The sequence below is a fragment of the Entelurus aequoreus genome, linkage group LG11 (genome assembly GCF_033978785.1).
Source record: "Entelurus aequoreus isolate RoL-2023_Sb linkage group LG11, RoL_Eaeq_v1.1, whole genome shotgun sequence".
Taxonomy (NCBI): Eukaryota; Metazoa; Chordata; class Actinopteri; order Syngnathiformes; family Syngnathidae; genus Entelurus; species Entelurus aequoreus.
In genome coordinates, this window is record NC_084741.1 from 44,105,859 (window position 1) to 44,133,371 (window position 27,513).

Here is a 27,513-nt window from a genome sequence, read left to right on the forward strand (position 1 = left end):
TGACTTAGGTGATCTATATATACAACTGATGAATATGTTTTTGCTTTTTTCCTGACATATTTCAATGGTTATACATTCTAAGATATTATCTATAGCAAATTACATGTTTTTTTTACCACTTTGTAGTTCAGGTTCTTCATCACGTACACAGCTACTCCTCCTCCATTTTTGTTTGTTCTGTTGATGTTGTTTAGTTCATATCCTTCCAGATCAAAATCTATTCCTTTTTTATCATCAATCCATGTTTCTGTGACAGCAATCACTTTGAAGGGTTCAGTGATGTGTTCCAAAAAGTTGTTAATGTTGTTGTAGTTTGCATACAAGCTTCTGCTATTAAAATGAATAATTGACAATTTGTTATCACATGTAATGTTGCTATTATATTGATCATCTGTATAACAAAAATAATTATTACTGATGTGGGAGAAAAAATTTGTATCTGGATCTATATTATTTTCCAAATCCTGGTTTTTGTGATCTTTGTTGCAGAAATGTTTTTGTTCCATATTTTCTTGTTCAACAATCTTTGATGTTGTTTCAATAATCTCTATAAGTGTAGGTGGATGCAATCCTGAATATAGGTCCTCTTGTTTAGTCGTCCCTTGGAACATAGTAGTGTCAATGCTGAATTTAGGTGCTTGTTTTCTGTCCATTATCATCGTTGTTGTGGAAGCTGTGTAAACTTTAAAAATTGTCCAGGTCCTAATTAGATACTTAACATGTTTTTTTTTATCCGCTGTAAACTATAATCATCAAAATTTAAAAAAACATTTTCTTTAAATGTCCTTGATTCTGTGAGTAGTGGTGACCAAATTGGGTCGCCACTTGTCATTAAGGGATGATTGTAGTTGGAAACAACTTGTCTAAAGAACAACACAATGTTATCACTCGGGCCATCATTCACTTAGTCCACTGTGGCACAATTCCTTTAGGAAGCAACACTGACATGGAAACAGGAATTCAGAACATTCAGAGAGAGATTCTCCTACTCCTAAAGTTTTTATACAGGCTAGTATTTTGTGTTTACCGCTTCTGTACTGAATGTCCCTAAAAGGCCGATCCTAATACATTACCATGTGGAAGCTGTCACCAGGATGTAAGGCACATAAGCGCTATCGGGCAAGGAAGGTTTGTGGTCACAGTTACAAGCTCAGAGATGCTTTAGATGCTGATTTTAGACAAGCTCCAGGCACTTTAACACTTACTGCCTGTTAAGCTGGAGTGTACTGAAAGTTCCACTGCAGTTTATCCGATGCTTTGAGCCCAAACGGCAACAGATAGATGAAAGGAAAGAGCAGCTTCTCTTCCTTCATCATCCTTACTTCTTCTACCATCGAGACGCCATTACTGCAGCTTTGGTGACATTCGAGTTCCAAGCATCTGCCCTTGTAGCGCCCACACCAGCGTGATATAGTGCCAGTGTCAAGACTGCAATCAAGTCCACCAATCACACCATTTCTTGGATGCAAATGTTTATGGATGAGTTCACTGTCACAGATGGGGGCTACAACCGCTGCAAAACACTCTATGCTGCGATATATGTCTGTTTTATGGCTTTTGAGAGGTAAAAAAACGTAATTTGTGATATATTCTGACTGTACTGGGTCAGAGAACATTATGACCATTTATTCACCAGGTTTATTTGTGCTGGACAATATTCTTGCAGACAGAATATCAAGATCAACTGCAGGTACAGACAGAGAGAGTTAGCAGGTTGTCAATTTATGTTATTTCAAAAATGCAACTAACATTACTTTAATTCACTATGTAAAATAAAGGATTTGTATTTATCTTTTTGGTTTTCAAGGCAATTCGATAGGATTTTCCACACACACCAATACAATAATTAGTGAATAACGAGAAGGATTTTGCATGTTTTGTTGATTTATTTTAAGAAAAGAGCTGTTCCAAGTTTTTATCTGCTTCAAAATTATAGAAGTTTCATGACTTTTCTTACATGCAGCGTAGGGTTGTACCGTGGTACTAATTGATTGAAATTGGTACTATACTGCCTTTGAAAAGTACCGGTACCGTTCTTTCATCTGAGTGCCGCTGTGCGGCGGTGACTACAGAGCGGAGGCGCATGATGTTAAGTGTGTCAAAACGCACACACAAAGTGCATATAAGCAAAAACATCTTGGAGAGGAAGAATGGCAAAAAAAACACAATTCTACTGGTTAATGAAGAGGGTGCGTGAAGCGCAATATGGAGGTATTTGGGCTTTAAAACTAACGATAACGCTCACGCTTTAAACTAAGAAGCGCCGCGCTTCAAGTGTTGCTTTAAAACACTCCTCGCCAAATGTGACTAACAGTATTACCACCTTTGTTTCAAACTTAGGTAAACATTTAAATAATAAGCATTCAGATTTGCCCAAGGAGTTATAAAGAGTGACAGGTAATAATGTAGTTGTTACACATGTCCTGCTGTTCGGCTCCGGTGCAGACCGTAGTAGAGGAGCACAGGGGAGACGTTCCCTTCAGTTCACTTTACCCCGCAATGGGTCTGCTAAGCTCTACTTTCCGGTCAGAATTCGATGCCGCAGATTTATGACAATCTGGTTGCTTTATTATTAGTTTTGCAGGACACAACCGGACCCATTCACCACTTTACTGCGCAGTTCGCACGCTCCTCTCTCTCTCTCTTTACTCGCCCACTTACTCACTGACGTCACTCAGCCCAACATGTTCTCGCAAACACATAGTGTACACTCATAAGTAAACCAGCTCCCCTGTTGTGCACATGTAGATACATAACATGTAAATGGTAAATGGGTTATACTTGTATAGCGCTTTTCTACCTTCAAGGTACTCAAAGCGCTTTGACACTAGATGCACATGTAGATATGTAGACAGCTGCTTGGATTGATGCCAAATATTAGCGGAGTTAGGACCGCCCATCTAACATCAACTAGTGCAAGTAAAATGACTGAATTTGGTAACAAATTGCTACAATTTGTGTTTTATCTTTAACAGATGTGTGTTTTACTTGCTACATGGCTTATCTGGGTCCATTTATCCATAGTTTTGTTTTTAGTACTTACTAATAACTGTATTTGTCTTAAAGCACAGACCTGGATTGGCAACCATAAATCATGAAGCATTTAATATAATGTTAATAAACCTTTTTTATTATATTCTTATCTAATTCTTGATTATGGCAGATTATATGCAATATGTAATATGGAAATTGTAAATTGTTCTTTGAATGCAACAAGAAAAACAATGTGTTTATATTTTAACCTTCTAAAATTGTTCTTTGAGTGCAATAGGAAACATATATTTATTGTATTGTGAGATTTTATGTTAATATAAAGCCAAAATTGTCACTTGTTCGTAGTTCCATTCATTTGGAAAAGTATCGACAAGTATTGATATACATTTTGGTATCGGGACAACCCTAGTGCAGCGTATCAGCCATGTTTGTAAAGATGTCTCTGCCTATTTAAGTGTCATGATCACTCATGACAGGTTGGACTTGTTTTTGTTGTTTTCCTGTGTTTTGTAACAATAAACGGCATTAATGATAACTGTGTAAAACTCTCGACGGTTAGTCCTAATGTTTTAATTTAAAATGATCGAAAATCCGTGATTGAACTGCACTTTGATAAACTCACAGACTGACTAGTGCCAGCTTACTGGCTTAAAATGCTAACATTAAAACAAGAGTCAAGAGCGTCTTTCGCCATTAATTAATCAACATTCCCCAATCCAAAGTTATATAAACACATTAATGTCTGAGCTATTAAGCTATTCAATTGTGGGCATTGAACCTACAAACTGACATGACTTTAGATAAAATTGTTACCAAGTTTTGAGCAAATAATTAATGTACATTACATTCAAGTCACAGCAAAATAATTGTTGGTATGATCCGGCTAAACTATGGAATGGATTAAGCAAAGAAATTAAACAATGTACTAAAATAATCCACTCTAAAAAGGAACTACACTTTTTGTGGAAATTTGCCTACCGTTAACAATCCTAATGAGAGACAAGAAGGCAAAAGTTTGTTTTTGGTGGCTGGCAATGCAGTTAATGGAGCAATCTATTCTACCTCTAAATCACTTTAAAAATGCCAAAAATCGCCAACAATACTTCATTTACGTTCTGTAACCTGTATAATAACCAAGCTGTAGCAACATTGTTATTGAAAGAGCGAACACTGAGAAACTCTTTTTCTAGCGCAGTAAAACATCGTAAGCTAGCCACGGCAAGAGCTGAATGGCTTTTGAGTTTGTAATGCACAACACAGTGCAATAATCTGTTCTCTACTGTCTGAAAAACATGAACAATCATATTACAGTATCTGTAAATAATTAGCCCACATTTCATGTTTTGTTTGTACACAGCTAGCTTGACACTATATGTAGTTGTAATAACAGGGAGGAAGTGCTGCATGTTTCATGATCAATATTTTAGTGACTCACTCGATGGACAGTTGTCTATTTGGTCCACCTGGCAGGGGAAGTTTTTTCAAGTTGACTTTGGGTAAGCAATCCATTTCTGTCGGCTGCTTGTTCCACATCTTTGTCATGCTGACCTCACCCTCTCGGCTTACGTATCTGCTCCAACGTTTCACCCTCTGCTTGTGTTTGCTTCTATAAGCAACAGTTCATCCTCCGTATATTCAGCTCTAAAAAGATAAGGTTGTGAATCCTCATTTGTCCAAAATGAGTCGTCTTCGTTGTCTGTTACCCAGTTTGCCATGATTAGAAAACACACTCACGTTTGTTTCCCGGAAGTAGGATCACACATTTGTTGCCAGAAGTCAGAAGTGCGGTGCTTTGAAAATGGAAATAAATGCGCTGAGGAAAAAGGTTCCGGTAATGCATAAGATGACCAAAATAATGTAAATATTGTACATATTAAATATTGTGATGAACACGTCTGTTACTACGTTATATACAGACTTGCATTGTGTATATAAAACGTTGATGGAGGGTTTTGAAGTTGATTTCGAGGATTTTGAAGGCTACAACGGTGACTCCCATTAGCCACATCTCGCAAGCGTTTTTTATCTTCAAAATCCTAATATAAACAAGACGTGTGTGTTCTTGTCTCTTATAATGACTGTGATAGATAGATAGATAGGTAGATAGATAGATAGATAGATAGATAGATAGATAGATAGATAGATAGATAGATAGATAGATAGATAGATAGATAGATAGATAGATAGATAGATGGATGGATATCAAAAAAGTGCTGTTCCCCTTTAAGAAACTGTCCAAACTCAAATTGTTTACAAAGTACAAGGAAGAAGAATCCTGATAAACATCTTAAACCTCAGCTCATAAAGAATGAATAAAGACATCAATTATTTCTGTTTTGTTTCAACAGCCGTTTACTGCCGTGTTACAGGCATTGTTAGTAAATAATTAGGTATGTAAATAAACATTTACAAAATATTTCTATGTAAATATCTAATTTCCCAACGTGTATATATCTGTGGCTTATAGTCTGCTGCAGCTAATATACAAAACCCAAAACCAGTTAAGTTTGCACGTTGTGTACTTCGTAAATAAAAACAGAATACAATGATTTGCAAATCCTTTTCAACTTATATTCAATTGAATATACTGCAAAGACAAGATATTTAATGTTTGAACTGGGAAACTTAATTTTATTTTGCAAGTTACCCATGCCTTGGGCACTAATACACTCCCATACCATCACAGATGCTGGCTTTTGAACTTTGCGCCTATAAAAATCTGGATGGTTCTTTTCCTCTTTGTTCCGGAGGACACAACGTCAACAGTTTCCAAAAACAATTTTAAATGTGGACTCGTCAGACCAAAGAACACTTTTCCACTTTGCATCAGTCCATCTTAGATGAGCTCGGGCCCAGCGAAGCCGGCAGCGTTTCTGGGTGTTGTTGATAAATGGCTTTTGAATTGCATACTACAGTTTTTGAACTTGCACTTACAGATGTGGCGACGAACTGTAGTTACTGGCAGTGGTTTTCTGAAGTGTTCCTGAGCCCATGTGGTGATATTCTTTACACACTGATGTCGCTTTTTGATGCAGTACCGCCTGAGGGATCGAAGGTTGATTCTCTGAACCTTTTGATGATATTACGGACCGTAGATGGTGAAATCCTTAAATTCCTTGCAATAGCTCGTTAAAAAATGTTGTTCTTAAACTGTTCGACAATTTGCTCACGCTTTTATGATAATAATAATAATAATACCTGGGATTTATATAGCGCTTTTATAAGTACCCAAAGTCGCTTTACATGTTAAAAACCCATCTTTTGTTCACAAAGTGGTGACCCTCGCCCCATCCTTGTTTGTAAATGACTGAGCATTTCACGGAAGCTGCTTTTATACCCAATCATGGCACCTACCTGTTCCCAATTAGCCTGTTCACCTGTGGGATGTTTGATGAGCATTCTTTAACTTTCTCAGTCTTTTTACCACTTGTGCAAGTTTTTTTTAAAACATGTTGTAGGCATCAAATTCCAAATGAGCTAATATTTGCCAAAAAAACAAAGTTTTCCAGTTCGAACGTTAGGTATCTTGTCTTTGCAGTCTAGTCAATTGAATATAGGTTGAAAAGGATTTGCAAATCATTGTATTCTGTTTTTATTTACGATTCACACAACTTCACTGGTTTTGGGTTTTGTATATGTATTTTTTTTTTCCTAAAATTTACTGGGTGCGGCTTATATACCAAGGCAACACAGTGGATTAGGGGTTAGTGCGTGTGCCTCACAATAAGAAGGTCCTGGGTTTGAGCCCGGGCTTGGGTCTTTCTGTGTGGAGTTTGCATGTTCTCCCCGTGACTACGTTGGTTCCCTCCAGGTACTCTGACTTCCTCTCACCTCCAAAGACATGCACCTGGGGATAGGTTGATTGGCAACACTAAATTGGTCCTAGTGTGTAAATGTTGTCAGTCTATCTGTGTTGGCCCTGCGATGAGGTGGCGACTTGTCCAGGGTGTACCCCGCCTACAGCCCGAATGCAGCTGCGATAGGCTCCAGCACCCCCGCTAACCAGAAAGGGACAAACTGTAGCAAATGGATGGATGGGCTTATATACCGGTGCGGCTAATAGTCCGAAAAATCAGGCAACTTTCAGTTTGACAGCACTGCTAAGTGTATAGCAGGCTTGAAAAAAATGGTTTTCTTTATTGACAAGCTGCAGAGGAAGCCCACCTCAAACTTGCTACTGCAATGGCACACACACTGATATTAAGTCTTGAGTAACACTCCCATTGACTACGTTTCCATGCACTAAAATAGTCTGATTTCTCAAATTGTTATTTTTTTTGTTTTTCCACACCTACTGTACATGTGAAGTCCAAGTGTCCATGCACTCTCTCTAATATGACTATTGGTCATACGCAATGATGGAGGCGCTTATTTACTTTTAGTGCAGATTAACGTATTGTTTTCCCAGTTACCCATGATATCACACTTAAACAAGGCATTTTAGGCTTCTTATAAGTCAACAGCGCAACTCTCGTTGCACCTGATGTCCACTGTAATATTGGCACATATTACACATATTACCTCTCTAATGTCTGAGTTCATTCAAAAGGCTCTGTGGATTGATAGGAGTTTTAAATCCAAAGCAAAAGACTGGTCCAGATCAAGGTTGCTATTGTTCTGGACAAGCTTGCCAGTTGTGTCGCATACAAAATTATTTCTAATCAGTTTGAAGTGCATAATTGCAGAGTGAAGAGGTTTGTGTACACTCTATTCTTTGCCTTTTAATGTACAGTACATTCTTCATTCTCTTTCATCTCACTCATATTCTGCTGCGGTGTCTAAATTAAGATTGCATTCTCCATTTCCTTAGCTATCTTCCTAAATAAATCTAAGTTTCTTTTAAGTAAACAGTCTCTTCCGCATGCCAATTGTTGCTCATGTTTTTATTGAATGGTATCTGCTTCCGGGTTATATCCTGTGCTTTGAGATACGACGGGTCCCCTCCGGCAGCATGCACCCACTCGAGAGATCTGGTTTCCAATCGCACAATCTCGGTGCGTTAGTCTGGTTTCTCAAAAGCACAAACATGATCAGATTAATGTATTTCTACGGGTTGTAGGTAGAGGTGTGGGAAATAATCGATTTTTAAATGCATCGTAATTTGGACATGGACGATTATAAAATCGATTAGTAAACGTCAATAATCGATTTATTTATTGTAAATAAAGTAATGACAGTTCTAAAATTTGGCTGACTGCAGTAAACCACCTCGCCGAGCGATCCGACCAGCTCTTTTATTATAGGGCTCTTATGATGCAGATTTGCACACATTTCCATTGATTTGATAATTGTGGGATTTGATTAAACTGTTTGTTATTACAAATGCACTGTTTTTTTAAGTTGCAAGATATAAACGCGTATTTAGTAAAGCGAACATAAATGTAAAACTGCATCAAAATACATACATAAAAGATGCATCAATAATTGATTTTTAATCGAATTGTAGCTCCTGAATCGTAATAGAATCGTGAGGTGCCCAAATATTCCCACCTCTAGTTGTTGGATGTTTTTTTAGAGCCAAATTATTTGAGAACTCAGACTAGTTTAATACATGGACACTTAGTCATTGTGTCATGTGTTCTTATGATTCTGTAACATTTGTGTGTATGAAAAGAGGAAGTAAAATGATTTGAAGCATGTCTTCAGCCTTTCTTGAATCCGTCACTCCTTTCATGAGTTTGTGCACCTCCACTAGAAGATGACTATTTTTGTCAAGAGTGCGACTGCACTTCCAGCAACATGTGGAGGCGGACTGAAAAGTAAATGTTTCCATGATGTGGTTGTGGGCTGCATGGAAGGAAAAGCTTGGGATCCATTTCAGTCAATTCATCGTCATTTTGTGGAAACATTACATGGTCTCCTGTGAGATTAGCAGAAGCTCACGTGTATGTTTGGAGCCAACATGGAGTTTATAGCATAGTGACGCTTCCTTCCAGCTGGTAGCACAGTCACATTTCATCTCAGCACATACTGACTTCACTTAGCTGGGATCCTCTGTGGCTCGTTTGGCAACATGTGCTGGTGTACAATCCAAAAATCTACAACAACAAACTGCCATGTTGAAGTGTTGTTAGACTTATAAAACTATTGTCGGACTAGTCATTTCAAATGTTCATTATTGGTATGTGCGTTACGTAAGTGAGAGAATTAGTTCAAATCAAGTAGGTGCACTACCACCATTATAATATGCTGATGATTGGGTCTTCTTACAAACCCAGTGTGCGTGTGTGTTATCATTGTACCTCCCAGTCAGTGATCCATGCAAATCTGAGTCTAATAACTTCAAACTCAAATGTCACTCTGGTCTCTTCCTCCCTCAGCTGCTGCTCTCGGCAACTTGGTGTCTGATCTGGCAGGACTCGGGTAAGAGTTTCACACCAGCACACATACACACACGCCCCCATGCAGACACACTTCTGCTGCACACACTGTGACCTGACTTGAAATTTGTGGCTCATTCTTGCGTATGCAGGGTAAATGCATTTTTATTACTAACAGTAGAGAACAACGTGATAATTAGTTTTTTGTTTTATTTGGCAAATACACCTGAAATATTAAGGATAATATATTGTATCATTGTGAAACCCCCAACTTCTCAATGTTTCACTGTACAAGAAAATCAAACAGCCTTTAGTTTAGATTTAGTTATGACATGGTGTATATTGACATTAATATAATTATTTCCGTGAACATGGTTTTCCATACATTGCACCCCATTTGCAAATCAAATTCACATCATTGTAGGAAACAATATACTTGTATAGTTAGTCAAGAAATATTTAATGGCCATTCAACCAAATGGGTGCCGAAAATAAAATATATATAAATTAGTAGGGGTCGATTCACATCCAAATCTCGATTTTTATTTATTCTGATTCTAAATCAATTCATAATCTTCAAAAATCAAATGTTTATTTTTTTGATTATAAAAATCAGTTTTTTTTATTAAAAATACATTTAAACAACTTTATTGACATTATTATTATTGACACTGTTGCTTTTATACATTTTTATTTTTATTTTTTTGTATTATATTTAATCAGTCAATCAATCAATGTTTATTTATATAGCCCTAAATCACAAGTGTCTCAAAGGGCTGCACAAGCCACAACGACATCCGCGGTACAGAGCCCACATAAGGGCAAGGAAAACTCACCCCAGTGGGACGTCGATGTGAATGACTATGAGAAACCTTGGAGAGGATCGCATATGTGGGTAAACCCCCCCCCCCCCCCCTCTAGGGGAGACCGAAAGCAATGGATGTCGAGTGGGTCTGACATAATATTGTGAAAGTCCAGTCCGTAGTGGATCCAACATATTAGTGAGAGTCCAGTCCATAGTGGATCTAACATAATAGTGAGAGTCCAGTCCATAGTGGGGCCAGCAGGAAACCATCCCGAGCGGAGACGAGTCAGCAGCGCAGAGATGTCCCCAACCGATGCACAGGCGAGCGGTCCACCCCGGGTCCCAACTCTGGACAGCCAGCACTTCATCCATGGCCACCGGACCTGTGCCCCCCCCCCCCCCCCCCCTCTCTACAAGAGAGTGTGGGGCAGAGGAGAAAATAAAATAAATGGCAGACTAGAGTATACAAATGAGTTTTAAGATGGGACTTAAATGCTTCTACTGAGGTAGCATCTCTAACTGTTACCCGGAGGGCATTCCAGGGTACTGGAGCCCGAATAGAAAACGCTCTATAGCCCGCAGATTTTTTTTGGGCTCTGGGAATCACTAAGAAGCCGGAGTTCTTTGAACGCAGATTTCTTGCCGGGACATATGGTACAATAAAATTGGCAAGATAGGCTGGAGCTAGACCGTGTAGTATTTTATACGTAAGTAGTAAAACCTTAAAGTCACATCTTAGGTGCACAGGAAGCCAGTGCAGGTGAGCCAGTATAGGCGTAATATGATCAAACTTTCTTGTTCTTGTCAAAAGTCTAGCAGCCGCATTTTGTACCAACCGTAATCTTTTAATGCTAGACATAGGGAGACCCGAAAATAATACATTACAGTAATCGAGACGAGACGTAACGAACACATGAATAATGATCTCAGCGTCGCTAGTGGACAAAATGGAACGAATTTTAGCGATATTACGGAGATGAAAGATTGCAGATATGAAAGATGAAAGGTGGTATTATTAAATAGATGTCGGTGTCTAGCAGGACCGATAATCAGCAGTTCCGTTTTCTTGGCGTTGAGTTGCAAAAAGTTAGCGGACATCCATTGTTTAATTTCATTAAGACACGCCTCCAGCTGACTACAATCCGGCGTGTTGGTCAGCTTTAGGGGCATGTAGAGTTGAGTGTCATCAGCATAACAGTGAAAGCTAACACCGTATTTGCGTATGATGTTGCCTAGCGGCAGCATGTACATACTAAAGAGTGCAGGGCCAAGAACCGAACCCTGGGGAACTCCACACGTTACCTTAACATAGTCCGAGGTCACATTGTTATGGGAGACACACTGCATCCTGTCAGTAAGATAAGAGTTAAACCAAGACAAGGCTAAGTCTGACATACCAATACGTGTTTTTATACGCTCCAATAAAATATTATGATCGACGTATCGAAAGCAGCGCTACGATCAAGAAGCAACAACATAGATGATGCATCAGAATCCATCGTTAGCAATAGATCATTAAGTCATTTTTGCGAGGGCTGTCTCCATAGAGTGATTTGCCCTGAAACCGAATTGAAAAGGTTCACAGAGATTGTTAGACACTATGTGTTCATTTAGCTGCTGTGCAACAATTTTTTCGAGGATTTTCGAAATAAACGGAAGGTGGGACACCGGCCGGTAGTTTACCATGAGGTCAGGATCGAGGTTAGGTCTTTTGAGCAAAGGATGAATAACCCCTTTTTTGAATGTTAGGGGAACAGTGCCAGAGGAAAGTGATAAGTTTATAATATTTAGCACTGATGGACCTAATACTACAAAAAGCTCCTTGATAAGTTTCACAGGAAGTGGGTCAACTAAACATTTGTTTGTTTTATCCCACCTACACACCTTAATAATTCCTCTAATGTTATTTCATTAAAAAGAGAGAGACTATTTTGTATTTGATTGTAATAAAAATTATATTTGTATGTCTTCTCAATTGCTTTGTAAGTTTTCTATCTAAAGTATTATAAAGCTGGGATTGGGTTGGAGTTGGGGTTGCTCTACTTTCTTTTATTAAAATGATCACATTCTGTGATTTTTTTTTTTAAATACACTTTTAAAAATAAATGTTTTTTAAAAAAGACAGATTTTTTTAGGCCAACACTGCTGGCTTGCAATCACGTGACCTTAATGCACTTCCGGATTTCAGGCAATGGTTTAGAGCCCCTTTAGGCTACTGTTTATTTACCTGCATCAGTGCAGATTTGGCCCTATTTTGAAAGCTTTAAAGGCAAATATATAAGCAACATGAAACAAATATATAAAATGGGATGCCGTGGATTTATACACTCTTAAGAAAAAATATTTTTGAAAGATTTCAACCATTCATCATCACCAAGACATTACTGCTTGCTACCACCTCACTTCACTTGACACTAACATGGATTTAGAGAAAATATTGGAGGCACATCATGTCTTTACATATCAATCAATCAATCAATCAATGTTTATTTATATAGCCCTAAATCACAAGTGTCTCAAAGGGCTGTACAAGCCACAACGACATCCTCGGTACAGAGCCCACATATGGAGGGGTCCACAAATTCAGCATTAATTGGTGAAAGACAATGTTTGAGTTATTCGTGCATCGCTATGTAACATATTTGATTGACATAACAAGTGCCATGCTGCTGTGATCATGACGCTCATGAAAAATTATAAGTTTGTTTGCAGTTGATTTCCTGCTACAAATATTAGTCTCATTTACAATTCATGTCTGCAGTTGCTTTTACCGTATGAAGTTCATATTTTGTCTCATTATTTAGCTATATATGTCTGTTGTTCAGCAATGTTTGCAAACAATATTAAGATGCAGTATATGCTTTTGAACCTACGATAGATTTATTCATCTAGTTATTAAGGATATTTTCTTGATTCAAAAAAATATCACCAAAGACGCTATAATGTGGTCATCTGTGTCGAATAAAGCACTTGGCTTTCCTGCACAACAACAACTATGTTTCTGTTATGAAAATCGACAACAAAAAAATACAGTGGATTGGACCATATATCACAATATTTATTACTAGGACTTAATATTTTTTTGCACAAGCAGGTCTTCATAGTTATATATAAGCATAGCAACCACACAAGAACACAAACTGATCTCTGGTCTTTTCTTTATGTCTAGTTTTGCTCTCAAACACTACTAATATAGTAGAGAATAAACTTGATTGCATCGCAGAAAGTTTCTCAAACAAATCAAATGTTCAAACATACATTTTTATAAAGTGATCGTTGCAGACACGAGCATGGTCCCATTGAATTCCACATGATCAGATCTTGATCACTAATCAGAGGCAGGTGTGTACACTCAGAGACAGGGCAGGAAAGTTACTGCAGGACAAAACAGGAAGTAGAACTGAAATAAGGAACAAAACACCCAACACAGAAACAACACCAAACCAAGTTTTACCTGACCTGGCAGGCCCTGACAAAACTGTTAGCAAGCTTTGAGCAAATAAATGACATGCATCCAAGTAGAACAAAAATTTCCTGTATGACAGTCTGACAATAAAATTGCTTTTGTGTCTAAATGTTGAGCTCTTTTTTTGTTATTTCAAATCATGAAAGTGAGTAATATTGAGTGTATGGATATTGAGGGTTTTTTTTATTCATGATTAATCAAAATGTAAAAATGTGATTAATATGAGTTAAATGGGACGTACAATGAGGGCAGCACGGTGGCAGAGGGGTTAGTGCGTCTGCCTCACAATACGAAGGTCCTGAGTAGGCGTGAGTTCAATCCCGGCCTCGGGATCTTTCTGTGTGGAGTTTGCATGTTCTCCCCGTGACTGCGTGGGTTCCCTGTGGGTACTCCGGCTTCCTCCCACCACCAAAGACATGCACCTGGGGATAGGTTGATTGGCAACACTAAATTGGCCCTAGTGTGTGAATGTGAGTGTGAATGTTGTCTGTCTATCTGTGTTGGCCCTGCGATGAGGTGGTGACTTGTCCAGGGTGTACCCCGCCTTCTGCCCGATTGTAGCTGAGATAGGGTCCAGCGCCCCCCGCGACCCCGAAGGGAATAAGCGGTAGAAAATGGATGGATGGGACGTACAATGCAAAACCAACTTTTATTTTACCTATTGGTACCTGTTTTTGTGTATTTGGGATCTGCAAGTCCCAAAAATGTGAAATCAAAACATGGAGGCATGGCCGACATATTTATTTGGAATTTTCCAAATTTGTAATATTTTTCCCAGTGTGTGTGACGTCAGCGGATATCTCCATATATGGTAGAGGTTTACCCAAACAGCTTTGTGCGAGTCCGCCATTGTAGTCTGCAGACTGGCTCGCACATGCACATGCATCCTCCGCTGTTGCCATTTTTAATACAAAGTAGTGTATAGTTCTAACTTAAGTTTGTCAGTAGACTCCATATGAACTCAAAATAACCAAAATCCTTCAGAAATGTTTATTTTTTACATGCGTAGCACTCCTTATCCCAACTTTACTCCAAGTTTATTTTCTTTAAAAAAATCTGGGAAAAAAACCACTGAGCTAAAAAAATAATTCAAACTTTAGTCGTGCACCTGGGTTTTTATTCAGTCCTGTTACGTTAACACACATAACCCCCTCTGAATAATGTGGAATAATCCATAAGTCACATGGTCCCCAGCAAGATGCATCATTCAAATTCGCTGCAGGAGGCCATTGGAAAGCAGAAAGTATGTTCACTTATTTATTTTCTGCATACTCAATGGAATTTTAACTGTGACTGCGGAATAAAATTTCAGCAGTCCTGTTACCTAAATAAATAAAAAATGTATATACAATTTTGGTTGGATCATTATAATGTGTCACGTCAAGCCCGACTTTATTTTTTATAGTTCCTTATTTCTGTGTTTATTTCCTTTCTAGTACTTCTATTGTAGTTGCACTTGGCTGCGCCACTTCTCTGGCCTGAGCACTGTCTCCCTCACCTGTCCCTAATTTGCAATCCGGGCACACCTGTGCCTGGCTGCCAATCAGGCTTCTTTATATACCAGCCTGCCCTGCACATGCTGTCGGATCATTGTTTGTGACCAGTGACCACACAGTCTTGCTTCCATGCATTCTGTTGTTTTGCTTGCAGTAGCTTAGTGCTTGTTGTTTCGCTTGTAATTGTATTTACTGAATGTTTCTTGTGCAATTCCCAGCTGCACTGTTCCTACCCTGTTTTAAATATTAAATATACTCCTACGTGCACGCCATCTCCTGTCTCTGCATCTTGTGGTTCAAGATCGTCAGAACTTAATGTGTTTTGTGCCAAAATTAGAGGTGTGCATCTCTCCAAGATGAGACGACCGATATGTGTCTGAATACATGAAGAACAATACCATTTAGAAACAATAAATTTCCTTTGATGCAATATTGTGTCATCTGGTACAGTTTCTTGTTTAAAGAAATCCCTCCTGTTACATTATAAACAGGGCTGTCAAATGAAGTTAAAGTACAAATGATTGTCACACACACACTAGGTGTGGCGAAATTATTCTCTGCATTTGACCCATCACCCTTGATCAACCCCTGGGAGGTGAGGGGAGTAGTGGGCAGCAGCGGTGGCCGCGCCCGGGAATCATTTTTGGTGATTTAACCCCCAAATACAACCCTTTATGCTGAGTGCCAAGCAGGGAGGTAATGGGTCCCATTTTTATAGTCTTTGGTATGACTCGGCCGGGGTTTGAACTCACAACCTACCGATCTTTGGCGGACACTTCAACCACGACATGTTTTAAATCAGATTAATTACATTTTTTGGAATTTGGGTTTGGTAATCATGATTAATTACAGGTGATTACTCTCTTGCATGAATAAAACAATTGCTTAAGAAAAGACTCCAATATTTGTACACAAATGCAATGTTATTGTCAGAATGTCCTCCAGGAACATTTTCTAAAGTTTTACTTAAAAGCATGTCATTCATTTTGCACAAAACTTGGTAACATTTCTATCTCAAGTTCTTTCAGGATGTATTTTTTAGTGAAATTTGCCAGTGAGCACACCAGTCCTCACACATGTTTATACAGAAGTATGCATTGATCTGATCACTGACCGTATGGCGATTACGGTCAAAGAGCTTTAACGGACATGATAAATTGCATGATTAATCTAATTGTGTTTATGGTGAATGCAATATTTTTTGTGATTAATCACACGAGTTAACTCTGTAATTCTGACATTCCTAATTATAAATTATCTTAGGTCAGTTTTATAATTGTGGCACTCTTTATATTACAATAAATATACTTTACAAATGACCAGCTGACAAATATTACTAAGCTATTGTGTGTATTATTGATTGATTGATTGAGACTTTTATTAGTAGGTTGCACAGTGAAGTACATATTCTGTACAATTGACCACTAAATGGTAACACCCGAATACGTTTTTCAACTTGTTTAAGTCGGGGTCCACTTAAATTGATTCATGATACAGATATATACTATCATATATACTATCATCATAATACAGTCATCACACAAGATAATCACATTGAATTATTTACATTATTTACAATCAGGGGTGTGGAGGGGGTGGGGGGTAGGATATGGACAGTAAGTAGTGGACAGAGAGAGAGAGAGAGAGAGAGAGAGAGAGAGAGAGAGATCAGAAGGCATAAGAAAAAGTATCTGCATTTGATTGTTTACATTTGATTATTAGCAATCCGGGGAGAGTGTTAGTTTAGGGTTGTAGCTGCCTGGAGGTGAACTTTTAGTGCAGTTTTGAAGGAGGATAGAGATGCCCTTTCTTTTATACCTGTTGGGAGCGCATTCCACATTGATGTGGCATTACTGTAACACATCGTGCTTGAAGCACTTTGTAAGCCCCTTAAAATGAAAACAGACTTGATATACAATGTTCACTATTAGCACAAGTTGACTCTATCATTCTTTTTTTATTGATTCATAACTTTGTAATCGGACAATCCCCTGGGTTTGTTTCATATTCGGATAGATCTAAGGACCTGTGTAACAATGAACTCACATCTTTTTAAAAGACAACCAATCGGTTAATTGTTACACCTCCAGTCAACATGCTATGAGCATAAATGCCATGTTAGTTACTCTTGTGAGTAATTTTCCTCTTGGAACTTTGTTTAGAAATGAAGTTGTTCGAGATTGGTCAATACTTAGACTTAAGCTGAGACTAGATTTATGGACCCGCAAGGGAAAATGTTTAATCACAATAGCTCAGTTACGAGAAAAAAAGATAAAAAGAGCACCCTCAAAACACAATAAAAAAAAAAAAAAAATGAAACACGATAAACAATACCAACTATAAAAAGGCGATAGAATATAATAAGAAAACAATAGAATGGGTAGACAATATAGGTGCTCCAAAAAAGTTCCCATCCAAATCACAATTCTTTGTTCCATTTCTAAATTGAGTCATAATAAAAAAAAATTTAAAAAAATTCACTCTTGTCTTAAAAAAAAAAAAAAAAAGGCCATCTTCATGCTTACTTGCTGTGCGTATACATCATAACTTAGCAACTAAAAGGAGGTTTTGTAACCTGTTTTGAAAATATGTTGTAATTATTAAACCAAATAATGCATTGCGAGATATACAGGTTTGAATCGAAAATCATGTTGAATTGAGAATCAATTCTGAATCGAATTGCCACCTCTAGAATCGGATCGAGTTTCCCAAAGATGTTTCAGGCTAGCACACCTGTTTTCCATCAGTTAATCTAGCCTACATACAGTAGTTTCACTTGTTGCTGGATCATTTTGCTTTGTACCTCCAAAGTGTTTGTCTTTTGCGCACTTCCATGCTACACTACATGTGTTTTGAATTAAATTATATAGCCGTTTTGCCTTTACTTTGCCTTCCTTGCTCTGCATCCTGGGATCCAAACCAACAACGGCAACATAAGAATGTGACAAATACAACATAAATTTAGATGATTTACAATAAAAGGTATGTGATAACGTTGAGCAAGTAGTAACATAAATAAACCATTTTTAACTCAAAATGTGAATTACCAGATTTAAAGTTTAAAAAAAGCAGAAATGTGATTTTATACTGAGGGAGTAAAACAAATTGCCCAGTTTCCGTGGAATGCTCTGTAATGCTTGGGTTCCAGTTTTTGCAGTGTAAGCTGAAGTAGGAAGTGGTTTTGCATGAAATAACAATATTACCGCTTTGAAAAAAAGTCCTTTATAGAAGCAGAACATCAACAAAAAAGTGATGCGCATTCTCTTCTTTCTTTGCATAATGTGTGGGAGTGCATAATTGTTTTGTAATTTTTCAACACGTAAAGAAAGTTAGTCGGCATTTGAAATAATTCATCATTATGTGTTGATTGTTGAGCGTAATTAAGTGTTGGAGCACATTAAAATGACTGCAAGAGTTCTAACTGCCTATCAAACAGACTATGATGATGATAATGATAGCCTGTTGTAATGGAGTCATCAGTATAATCACACTGTGTTGTTGTGTATCATGTATTGTACCTAGCAGCATGCAGAACACTAGTCAATGAGGATGTGTTATGATGCATGACTCACATTGTTGTGGCACACACACACACACACACACACACCTTCTTGTGTGTTTGTGTCCGCTTGTGTCTTTCCCACTTTCGAAACCTTTAGGAGTGATTTATCAAGGTGAGGCGAGATCAGGTCAGACATGAGAGAGGTGTTTTTCAAGGTGACTGAGCGTCTGCAGTGAATCAGCGGTGTCACACTCCATGGTTCATAACCCAGGACAAAAAGGTGCATTTTAAGTGAGGAGGAGCAAAAGAGGGCCAATCTTTAATTGCACCTCCTGCACATATTTCAAAACATACATGAATATTGTGCACACTGATTAATTATGCAGGCCTGTTGGGAACCCTCTTCAAATGAAGATCAACTGACAAATAGCCAAACCTTTCCTTGGAGTCAAACATTTGCATTTATTAGCATCCAGCCTTTCATTCCAATGTGGCCGACTTTGCTGTGTTGCACTTGGCACATTCTCTATACCCCAAATCGCTGGAATTATTTCAAAACCGTTTCCAACCTAATGAAAAGCGCAATTCATTGATTTTGGTGGTGCATTTGTGCTAGTGCAGTGGTCACCAACCTTTCAAAGCCAGCTGACAACAACCTTTCAAACCCAAGATCCCTGGTCTCAGCCAAAAAACCAAAGCAAGATCTACTTCTGTGTCAACTGTGTGTGTGTGTGTGTGTGTGTGTGTGTGTGTGTGTGTGTGTGTGTGTGTGTGTGTGTGTGTGTGTGTGTGTGTGTGTGTGTGTGTGTGTGTGTGTGTGTGTGTGTGTGTGTGTGTGTGTGTGTGTGTCCCCGTTATAATAATAATGGAATACTAATCTGTTGCAGGAGATTCCATTATTATGTATGCAAGTATATAGTTTACATACACTTGTAAAGAACATAATGTCATGGCTGTCTTGAGTTTCCAATCATTTCTACAATTCTTATTTTTTTGTGATATAGTGATTGGAGCACATACTTGTTTGTCACAAAAAACATTCATGAAGTTTGGTTCTTTTATGAATTTATTGTGGGTCCACTGAAAACGTGACCAATTCTGCTGGGTAAAAAGTATACATACAGCAATGTTAATATTTGGTTGCATGTCCCTTGGCAAGTTTCACTGCAATAAGGCTCTTTTGGTAGCCATCCACAAGCTTCTAGCAAGCTTTTTCTGGTTGAATTTTTGACCACTCCTCTTGACAAAATTGTTGCAGTTCAGCTAAAATTGTTGGTTTTCTCACATGGCTTCAGCATTGTCCACATGTTCTCAATAGGGTTTAAGCAGGCCTGGCCCTAACCAATCTGGCGCCCTAGGCAAGATTTTAGTGTATATACTCACAAGAAACCGAATAGCTTTGTCTTTGACTTTTTTTTTACTTAAAGAAAGCAAATTAACTTATTATGAGAATGTTATGATTATCTTTAACCGAATCACAGCAGTGCTCAAATTAAAAAACAGCATTCCCTCTCATGTGATATTGCTTAATTAACATTATTGATGTGCACTTTAACAACTAGGCTTACAGCTATACCTAATATATAAAGGGGTGGAAAAGTGACTATTACCTGCAGGGCAAACATTAGCTAACCAGAAGGCAATAACAATGTAAACAAAAAACAGCTGCTTAAAAGATCTAATACAAATGTCCCTGAGGAATGTAAGGTGGGAGTACTGTAATTACCTAACGTTACATTATTATTTTCCATAACAATTTAGCCCCCTCCACAATATTAACCCGACGTTAAAACAGAACTAGCTACTTATTGATTAGCAATTGCCGAATCATGTAACATTAGCTTAATGCTAAAAAGCCAGGTTACTATCACATTCTGTAACAGACAAATAATTTCATGTAGGCTAACGTTACCTACCTGCTACCTCTGTCTTTTTCTCGTTTCTCCTCCTCTTCTTTTCTCTTTTGTCTTCCCTGGGCACCTGACAGTTTTGGCCGTTACGACATCTTGTGTTGATTTTTTGATGTGGTAAGAGTCATGATACGGGAAGGGAGGGGACGCACCGTGCGGGGGGATGGGGGGGCCCTAATGTTGTAACAAATAATATTTCTATTAAATAGGCTTTACTTTGCATTTTAATTAACGTGGGATTATTTTTTGTATTTAGAAATAATAGAACTTTTTTTTTTTTTTTTTCCCCTCCAACATTTGTGGCACTGGCGTGGCGCCCCCTGATGGACGGCGCCCTTAGCATTTGCCTATACGGCCTATGCCACGGGCCGGCCCTGGGTTTAAGTCAGGACTTTGGGAAGGCCATTCTAAAACCTTAATTCTAGCCTGATTTAGCCTGTGTTTGGGGTCATTGTCCTGTTGGAACACCCAACTGCGCCCAGGACCCGACCTCCGGGCTGATGATTTTAGGTTGTCCTGAAGAATTTGGAGGTAATCCTCCTTTTTCATTGTCCCATTTACTCCCTGTAAAGTACCAGTTCCATTGGCAGGCCAAGAGCATAATACTACCACCACCATGCATGACGGTAGGTGTGGTGTTCCTGGGATTAAAGGCCTCACCTTTTCTCCTCCAAACATATTGCTGAGTATTGTGGCCAAACAGATCAATTTTTGTTTGATCGGACCACAGAACTTTCCTCCAGAAGGTCTTATCTTTGTCCATGTGATCAGCAGCAAACTTTAAACAAGCCTTAAGGTGTCGCTTCTGGAGCAAGGGCTTCCTTCTTCCATGGCAGCCTCTCAGTCCATGGCGATGCAAAACACGCTTGACTGTTGACACTGACACCTGTGTTCCAGCTAGGGATGATACTCGAAACCGGTTTTCCCGGTTGTTTGATAAGAAAAGAACCGAGTCCTCGGACTCGAATCCCTTTGTGAGAACCGTTACCCGTTATCGAGACCACTATAGTAAAGGAAAAGAGTTGATTCTTTATTCGAATACCGTCCCGACCAGAAATGCTCTGTGGGACATCACAATAAATGACGTCATGTAGCTCAGTCATTAGGCGCAGATAGAGAAAGCAGGAAAACAATGGACGGGAAAAAGCGCTCCAAGGTGTAATAAAGTTCAAAACAAAAGCTATAATCCATCAAATAACTTTACTGAGAGATTTTAGCAGGGTAAAACACATGACGAACACTTTTACGACCAACCGGAAACATAGCAACCAGGCTAGCAACGCACCTCCTTTACGGCAGCTGTCGCAACGTTCTTAAAACAACCGCAGCACATACATATATATACAACACATCTCCCTTTTTTAACTTTTGTTTTTCTTTCCTTGTAAACAAAAAAACTGTAGATGTGTTGTTTGTCTAATTATAAATAATGCAGACGAGGCGTGTTGGCTGAGTTCTTGACGTTTACTTTCACAGCGTGGCAACATGCAACACTTTTCGGGGCTACCGCGCATGCTCGTAACTCCCGTTGCATGCTGGGTAGTGTAGTTGTTATATTCTCTAGCTCATAACATTTCCCCCCCATAAAGAAATAATGTTAACTCAATAAAGTGTATTTCTTTTTTTAGCTTTAACTTTTCATTTTTTAGCATTGTAACCACATTTGCAAAGAACTTTTCTCTTCATAGAATTTTCTTTCAATAAAGAAATAAAGTGCAAAAATGTCAAAGCATCATAACAAACAGTTATGTCAAATAGCAGCAGAAGTGCACTTTTTGGAGAGCTGTATTATTTTCAGTTTTGTGCCCAAGGGACTGATTTTATTTAACACTATATTATTATTTATACACCTATAGTGATCACAGAGACAGGTTGTTTTTGTGTTACTGTATATATTTGTTTCTCTGAAAAATCCCACTTAATATACTTTGGGTAACAACAGTCAATATTTATTTATTTTATTTTATTTTTTTAGGTGGGTAACAGTCAATATTTATTTATTTATTATATAATAAAAGTGAGCTTTTGTTAAACCAAATATTGTGTGTTTTTTTCCATATACAACAACCTATCTGGACTCGATAAGATAATCGATAAGGAATCGGTTCGATAAGAGGATTTGATAATAGGCTCGAACTTGATAATTCCTTATCAAACATCATCCCTAGTTCCAGCAGCTTCCAATTCATTGCAGACCTGCTTTTTGGTGGTTCTCGGTTGACTCTTGATCATCCTGACAAATTTTCTCTCAGCAGCAGGTCATAGCTTGCGTTTTCTTCCTGATCGTGGCAGTGACAAAACTGTGCCATGCACTTTATACTTAAGAACAATTGTCTGCACAGTTGCTCCTGGGACCTTAAGCTGCTTTGAAATGGCTCCAAATGACTTTCCTGACTTGTTCACGTCAATGATTTGTTTTTTCAGATCTGTGCTGAGTTCCTTTGACTTTCCCATTGTCGCGTTTGTAACCAAGTCTAATGACTGCATCACATTTAAATGGGCTCAGAGAAGTCAACAGGTGTCGTCAATCATAATCACTCACATGAAGTTAAGAGGCCATGCCATGAAGCTAACTTGATTTGATTGTAACTTTTCTACATCACCAAAATTGATAATGTATGTTTTTGCCGTATGTATACTTTTGACCCAGCAGAGTTTGTCACAATTTCAGTAGACCCATAATAAATTCATAAAAGAACCAAACTTCATGAATGTTTTTTGTGACAAGCAAGTATGTGCTCCAATCATTCTATCACAAAAAAATAAGAGTTGTAGAAATGATTGGAAACTCAAGACAGCCATGACATTACATCCTTCACAAGTGTATGTAAATGTGTGTATATATATATATATATATATATATATATATATATATATATATATATATATATATATATATATATATATATATATATATATATATATATATATATATATTAGGGGTGTAATGTCCGGCATTTTGAGTTAGGGTTGCGTGTATTTTGAATGTACGTTCAGGGTTAAGAAGGGGTTAAAACAAAACAAATTGTGCACGCAGCAGCATTGGTGAGGGAGGGGCAGAGACAGAGAGAGCGAGAGAGTTAGGATAAACGTGCATGCGTCGCCAGGCTCTGCTTTTTATTAATAGATTTATCAGATTTTTTTTTTATTATCTATAGCAGGGGTGTCAAAAGTGTGCCCAGGAGGCCATTTGCGGCCCACAGCTAATGTTTTAAAGGCCCATGGCACATTCTAAAAATACTATTAAAATAAACAAAAACATAACAAAAGTGAAATAAAAAAGCTTAAAGTTTAAATGTAATTTAGACAAAGTTGCAAAGTTGACTAATAAAACAAAGCTGTTTTTTTTTCTTTCAAACTGTCATTGCTCAAAACATAATATTGAATCAACATCAATGTTATTATGAATTATTGACCTATCCAAGGTTCTGATTACTTCACATCAAATATTCCACTAAGAAAAATATTTTTGGTGGAAGATTTTGCAAATTTGGTAAATAAATAACCCCAAAATTTATATTTTGTTGTTTTCTTACTGTACCGAAAATGAACCGAACCTTGACCTCTAAACCGAGGTACGTACCGAACCGAAATTTTTGTGTACCGTTACACCCCTAATACATATGTATGTATGTGTGTGTGTATTTAGCCCCCCTTGATCGCAAACCCCCACACAGAGCGCGTGTTCTGCATTTAGGGCAGGGCGGCACATGACTCACATGACAACGTTATTATACCGACATCATTTCACTTCAATTTCATTCATGTGAAACCAACATTAGTTACGTCAGTATGATTTAATGTTAACATTATGTTGACAGCACATTTTGGATCGGATGATATCTAAAGTAAAAGTGGACTTCGTTGCATTACGTTGTCGGAGTTGTAGCGGATTGTTCAAGACCAAAGATTGTATATTGAGAGATGATGATCTACCGCATGATGCTGTACAGCGCACACGATGTGCTACACCTAAGTATATTAGCAGTCAGTCATATCATCTTCTTTTTGACACTTAAAAAAAATACAGAGGACATAATCTCGGTGTCTTCTATGGAAGTTACGACAATGGTTACAGGGACAGTATTGGCCATACCATTGCGTGAAATTGCCTCTGATTTCAATATTTTGGTTGTTTTTATTTATAAATGGTTGATTTATATAGGCTAGTAAGGTAAAGTTTTGTACCTAACAAGGTAGCCGAAACTTGTCAGGTACAAAACTTTACCTTACTAGCCTATATAAATCAACCATTTATAAATACACATCAGTAGGCTAAATGAACCTCTTCAACATATGTTGGTTCTTGCCTTTGAAGTCCTTCTGTATCCAGGACTTATTTCCTGAGTTTGTAAACAATAACAAAAAAGACAAGATTTTTTTTTTTTTAATATCAATCTAACCACAGCAGTATCAACCATACACTGAAAATACACTTCTCATTACTGTCACTATTTGTACTAATCCGCACACCTTTTGTTTACGTTCAAGAGCTCTACTTTAGCGGTTAGCACATGTGTAGTGTCACATGTTTAGCTATTCCTCGTCCTCCAGTGATAACGATACATGTAAGAAACTTAATTTATTTGCCGCCATGCAGGCAATGACTGCTGACTTAGAAGTGGCTTTTGAGACATTGGAATGTTACATTGCGTTGAGGAAGTGTTCGTTCGCTTGTTGCTGTCAAATTAGTGGGACACGGTTTGAAGGTGTCATCAACATGCATTATCACGATATACTGATAGCTCTATTGCCAGCCAATTTATATTGTGTATCGTCTATACCACGCAAACATAGTGTTGATACTAACATTGATAGCAAATTCATTAACTCACAAGCTGATGCACGGTGCTAGCCTTAACTGTAGAAATAAGTTAAAACATTAAACCTAACTCTGTTTCATGATTATCGGTATCGATTTCAAAAAGTAAAATATATGACTTTTTAAAACGCCGCTGTGTACATGGACGTAGGGAGAAGTACAGAGCGCCAATAAACCTTAAAGGCATTTCCTTTGCGTGCTGGCCCAGTCACATAATATCTACGGCTTTTCACACACACACATGTTAATGCAAGGCATACTTGTTCAACAGCCATACATGTCACACTGAGGGTGGACGTATAAACAACTTTAACACTGTTACAAATATATATATTTATTTTTTTATTTATTTATTTTTTTTTATTTATTTATTTTACTTATATATATATATATATATATATATATATATATATATATATATATATATATATATATATATATATATATATATATATATATATATATATATATATATATATATATATATATATATATATATATATGTATATATAAACTCGCTGGAATAATAAAGACAATATAACATACACCCATAAAAGTAGAAGCATGTGAAAAAGTGCAATATATTTATCTGTGCAGTAATCTATTTATTTATTTATATATATTTATACATATTTATTTATCTTATATATATATTTATTTATTTATATATGCACCTTATTGCTTTTTTATCCTGCACTACTATGAGCTTATGTAACAAAATTTCATTTTTATCTGTACTGTAAAGTTCAAATTTGAATGACAATAAAAAGTAAGTCTAAGTCTAAATATGCGCCACACTGTGAACCCACACCAAACAAGAATGACAAACACATTTCGGGAGAACATCCGCACCGTGACACAACAGAACAAATACCCAGAACCCCTTGCAGCACTAACTCTTCCGGGTCGCTACAATATACACCCCCGCTACCCCCTACACCCCCCCACCTCAACCCCGCCCAACTCAACCTCCTCATGCTCTCTCAGGGAGAGCACATCCCAAATTCCAAGTTGCTGTTTTGAGGCATGTTAAAAAAAATAATGCACTTTGTGACTTCAATAATAAATATGGCAGTGCCAAGTTGGCATTTTTTTCCATAACTTGAGTTGATTTATTTTGGAGAACCTTGTTACATTGTTTCATGCATCACAACAAAATTAGGCATAATAATGTGTTAATTCCACGACTGTATATATCGGTATCGGTTGATATCGGTATCGGTAATTAAGAGTTGGACAATATCGGATATCGGTAAAAAAGCCATTATCGGACATCTCTACTTTGAATGCAAGGTTGCTTACTTCATGTAACAATCAGTTTACTAAATTAGAAGCTTTGTTCCTTTTTATAATGAAAAAAACAACACAAATGCCCAGAATAAAAACCCATCCATACTAATAGTAGCAGCTGAATTGATGTCCCGTGCCTTATACTCAAGGAATCCTTGTGCATCATTAAGACGCTAGTTTCTGTTGCAATAGCATCCGCATTTTGCATGTGTGTGTGTGTGTGTGTGTGTGTGTGTGTGTGTGTGTGTGTGTGTGTGTGTGTGTGTGTGCTACTACTGACAGCCAGTCTCCTCTTCTCAGTCTCAGCTGCTGCTGGCTTTTTTAATGATCCAATTCATCTGCTGCTTCCCAGCACAGCCTGGACACTACGTAAAAATAATAGGACAGCCAACTTCTGGAGAAAATGGGGCAAACAGACACCGTTTGTATCTCATGGGGATAATAGTGGATATATATTTTCATGGTCACACACACAAGAAATCACATTATGATCAAGGCTGCCTTAATGCACGAGCTTACTTGAGCTGAAGCCCAGGGGCCCCACACAATCAGGGGCCCCCGATTTTGACGGCGGAATTCAATGATAGGTGTTCGTAGATGCCAATCACACACCGCTCAGTATTTTTTAGCGATTGTGTTCTCTCTCACTCTCAGCTGCTTTGTGTTTTCCTACTGCTCCGAGCGGGGCTCAAACCCACGTCGCCTGGGTGAGACATCAGCTTACTACTACTGAGCTAAAATTACAGGTAGTCTCACTTAAAGTTGACTGGCTTCTTTTACACTCGCACAGACGTGTATGGGCCCGTCGCAAAGGAGATGTATTCATGAACACTGTATTTTTTTTTCACAATAATGTTTTTTAGCGTTGCTGTTTTGTTGAGCAAAATCAGAGGCGGTGTGGCTTGGTT

General features: G+C 37.9%; 1 protein-coding gene across 1 annotated transcript in view; it reads left to right on the forward strand.

Annotated features, from left to right (window-relative positions):
* Positions 1-27,513, forward strand: part of LOC133660170 (transmembrane protein 65-like) — a 112,683-nt gene that overhangs the window by 76,731 nt on the left and 8,439 nt on the right. The window contains exon 6 of the mRNA XM_062063397.1: positions 9,315-9,357. Within this exon, the coding sequence (XP_061919381.1) occupies positions 9,315-9,357 (43 nt within the window). The remainder of the gene's footprint in view (positions 1-9,314; positions 9,358-27,513) is intronic.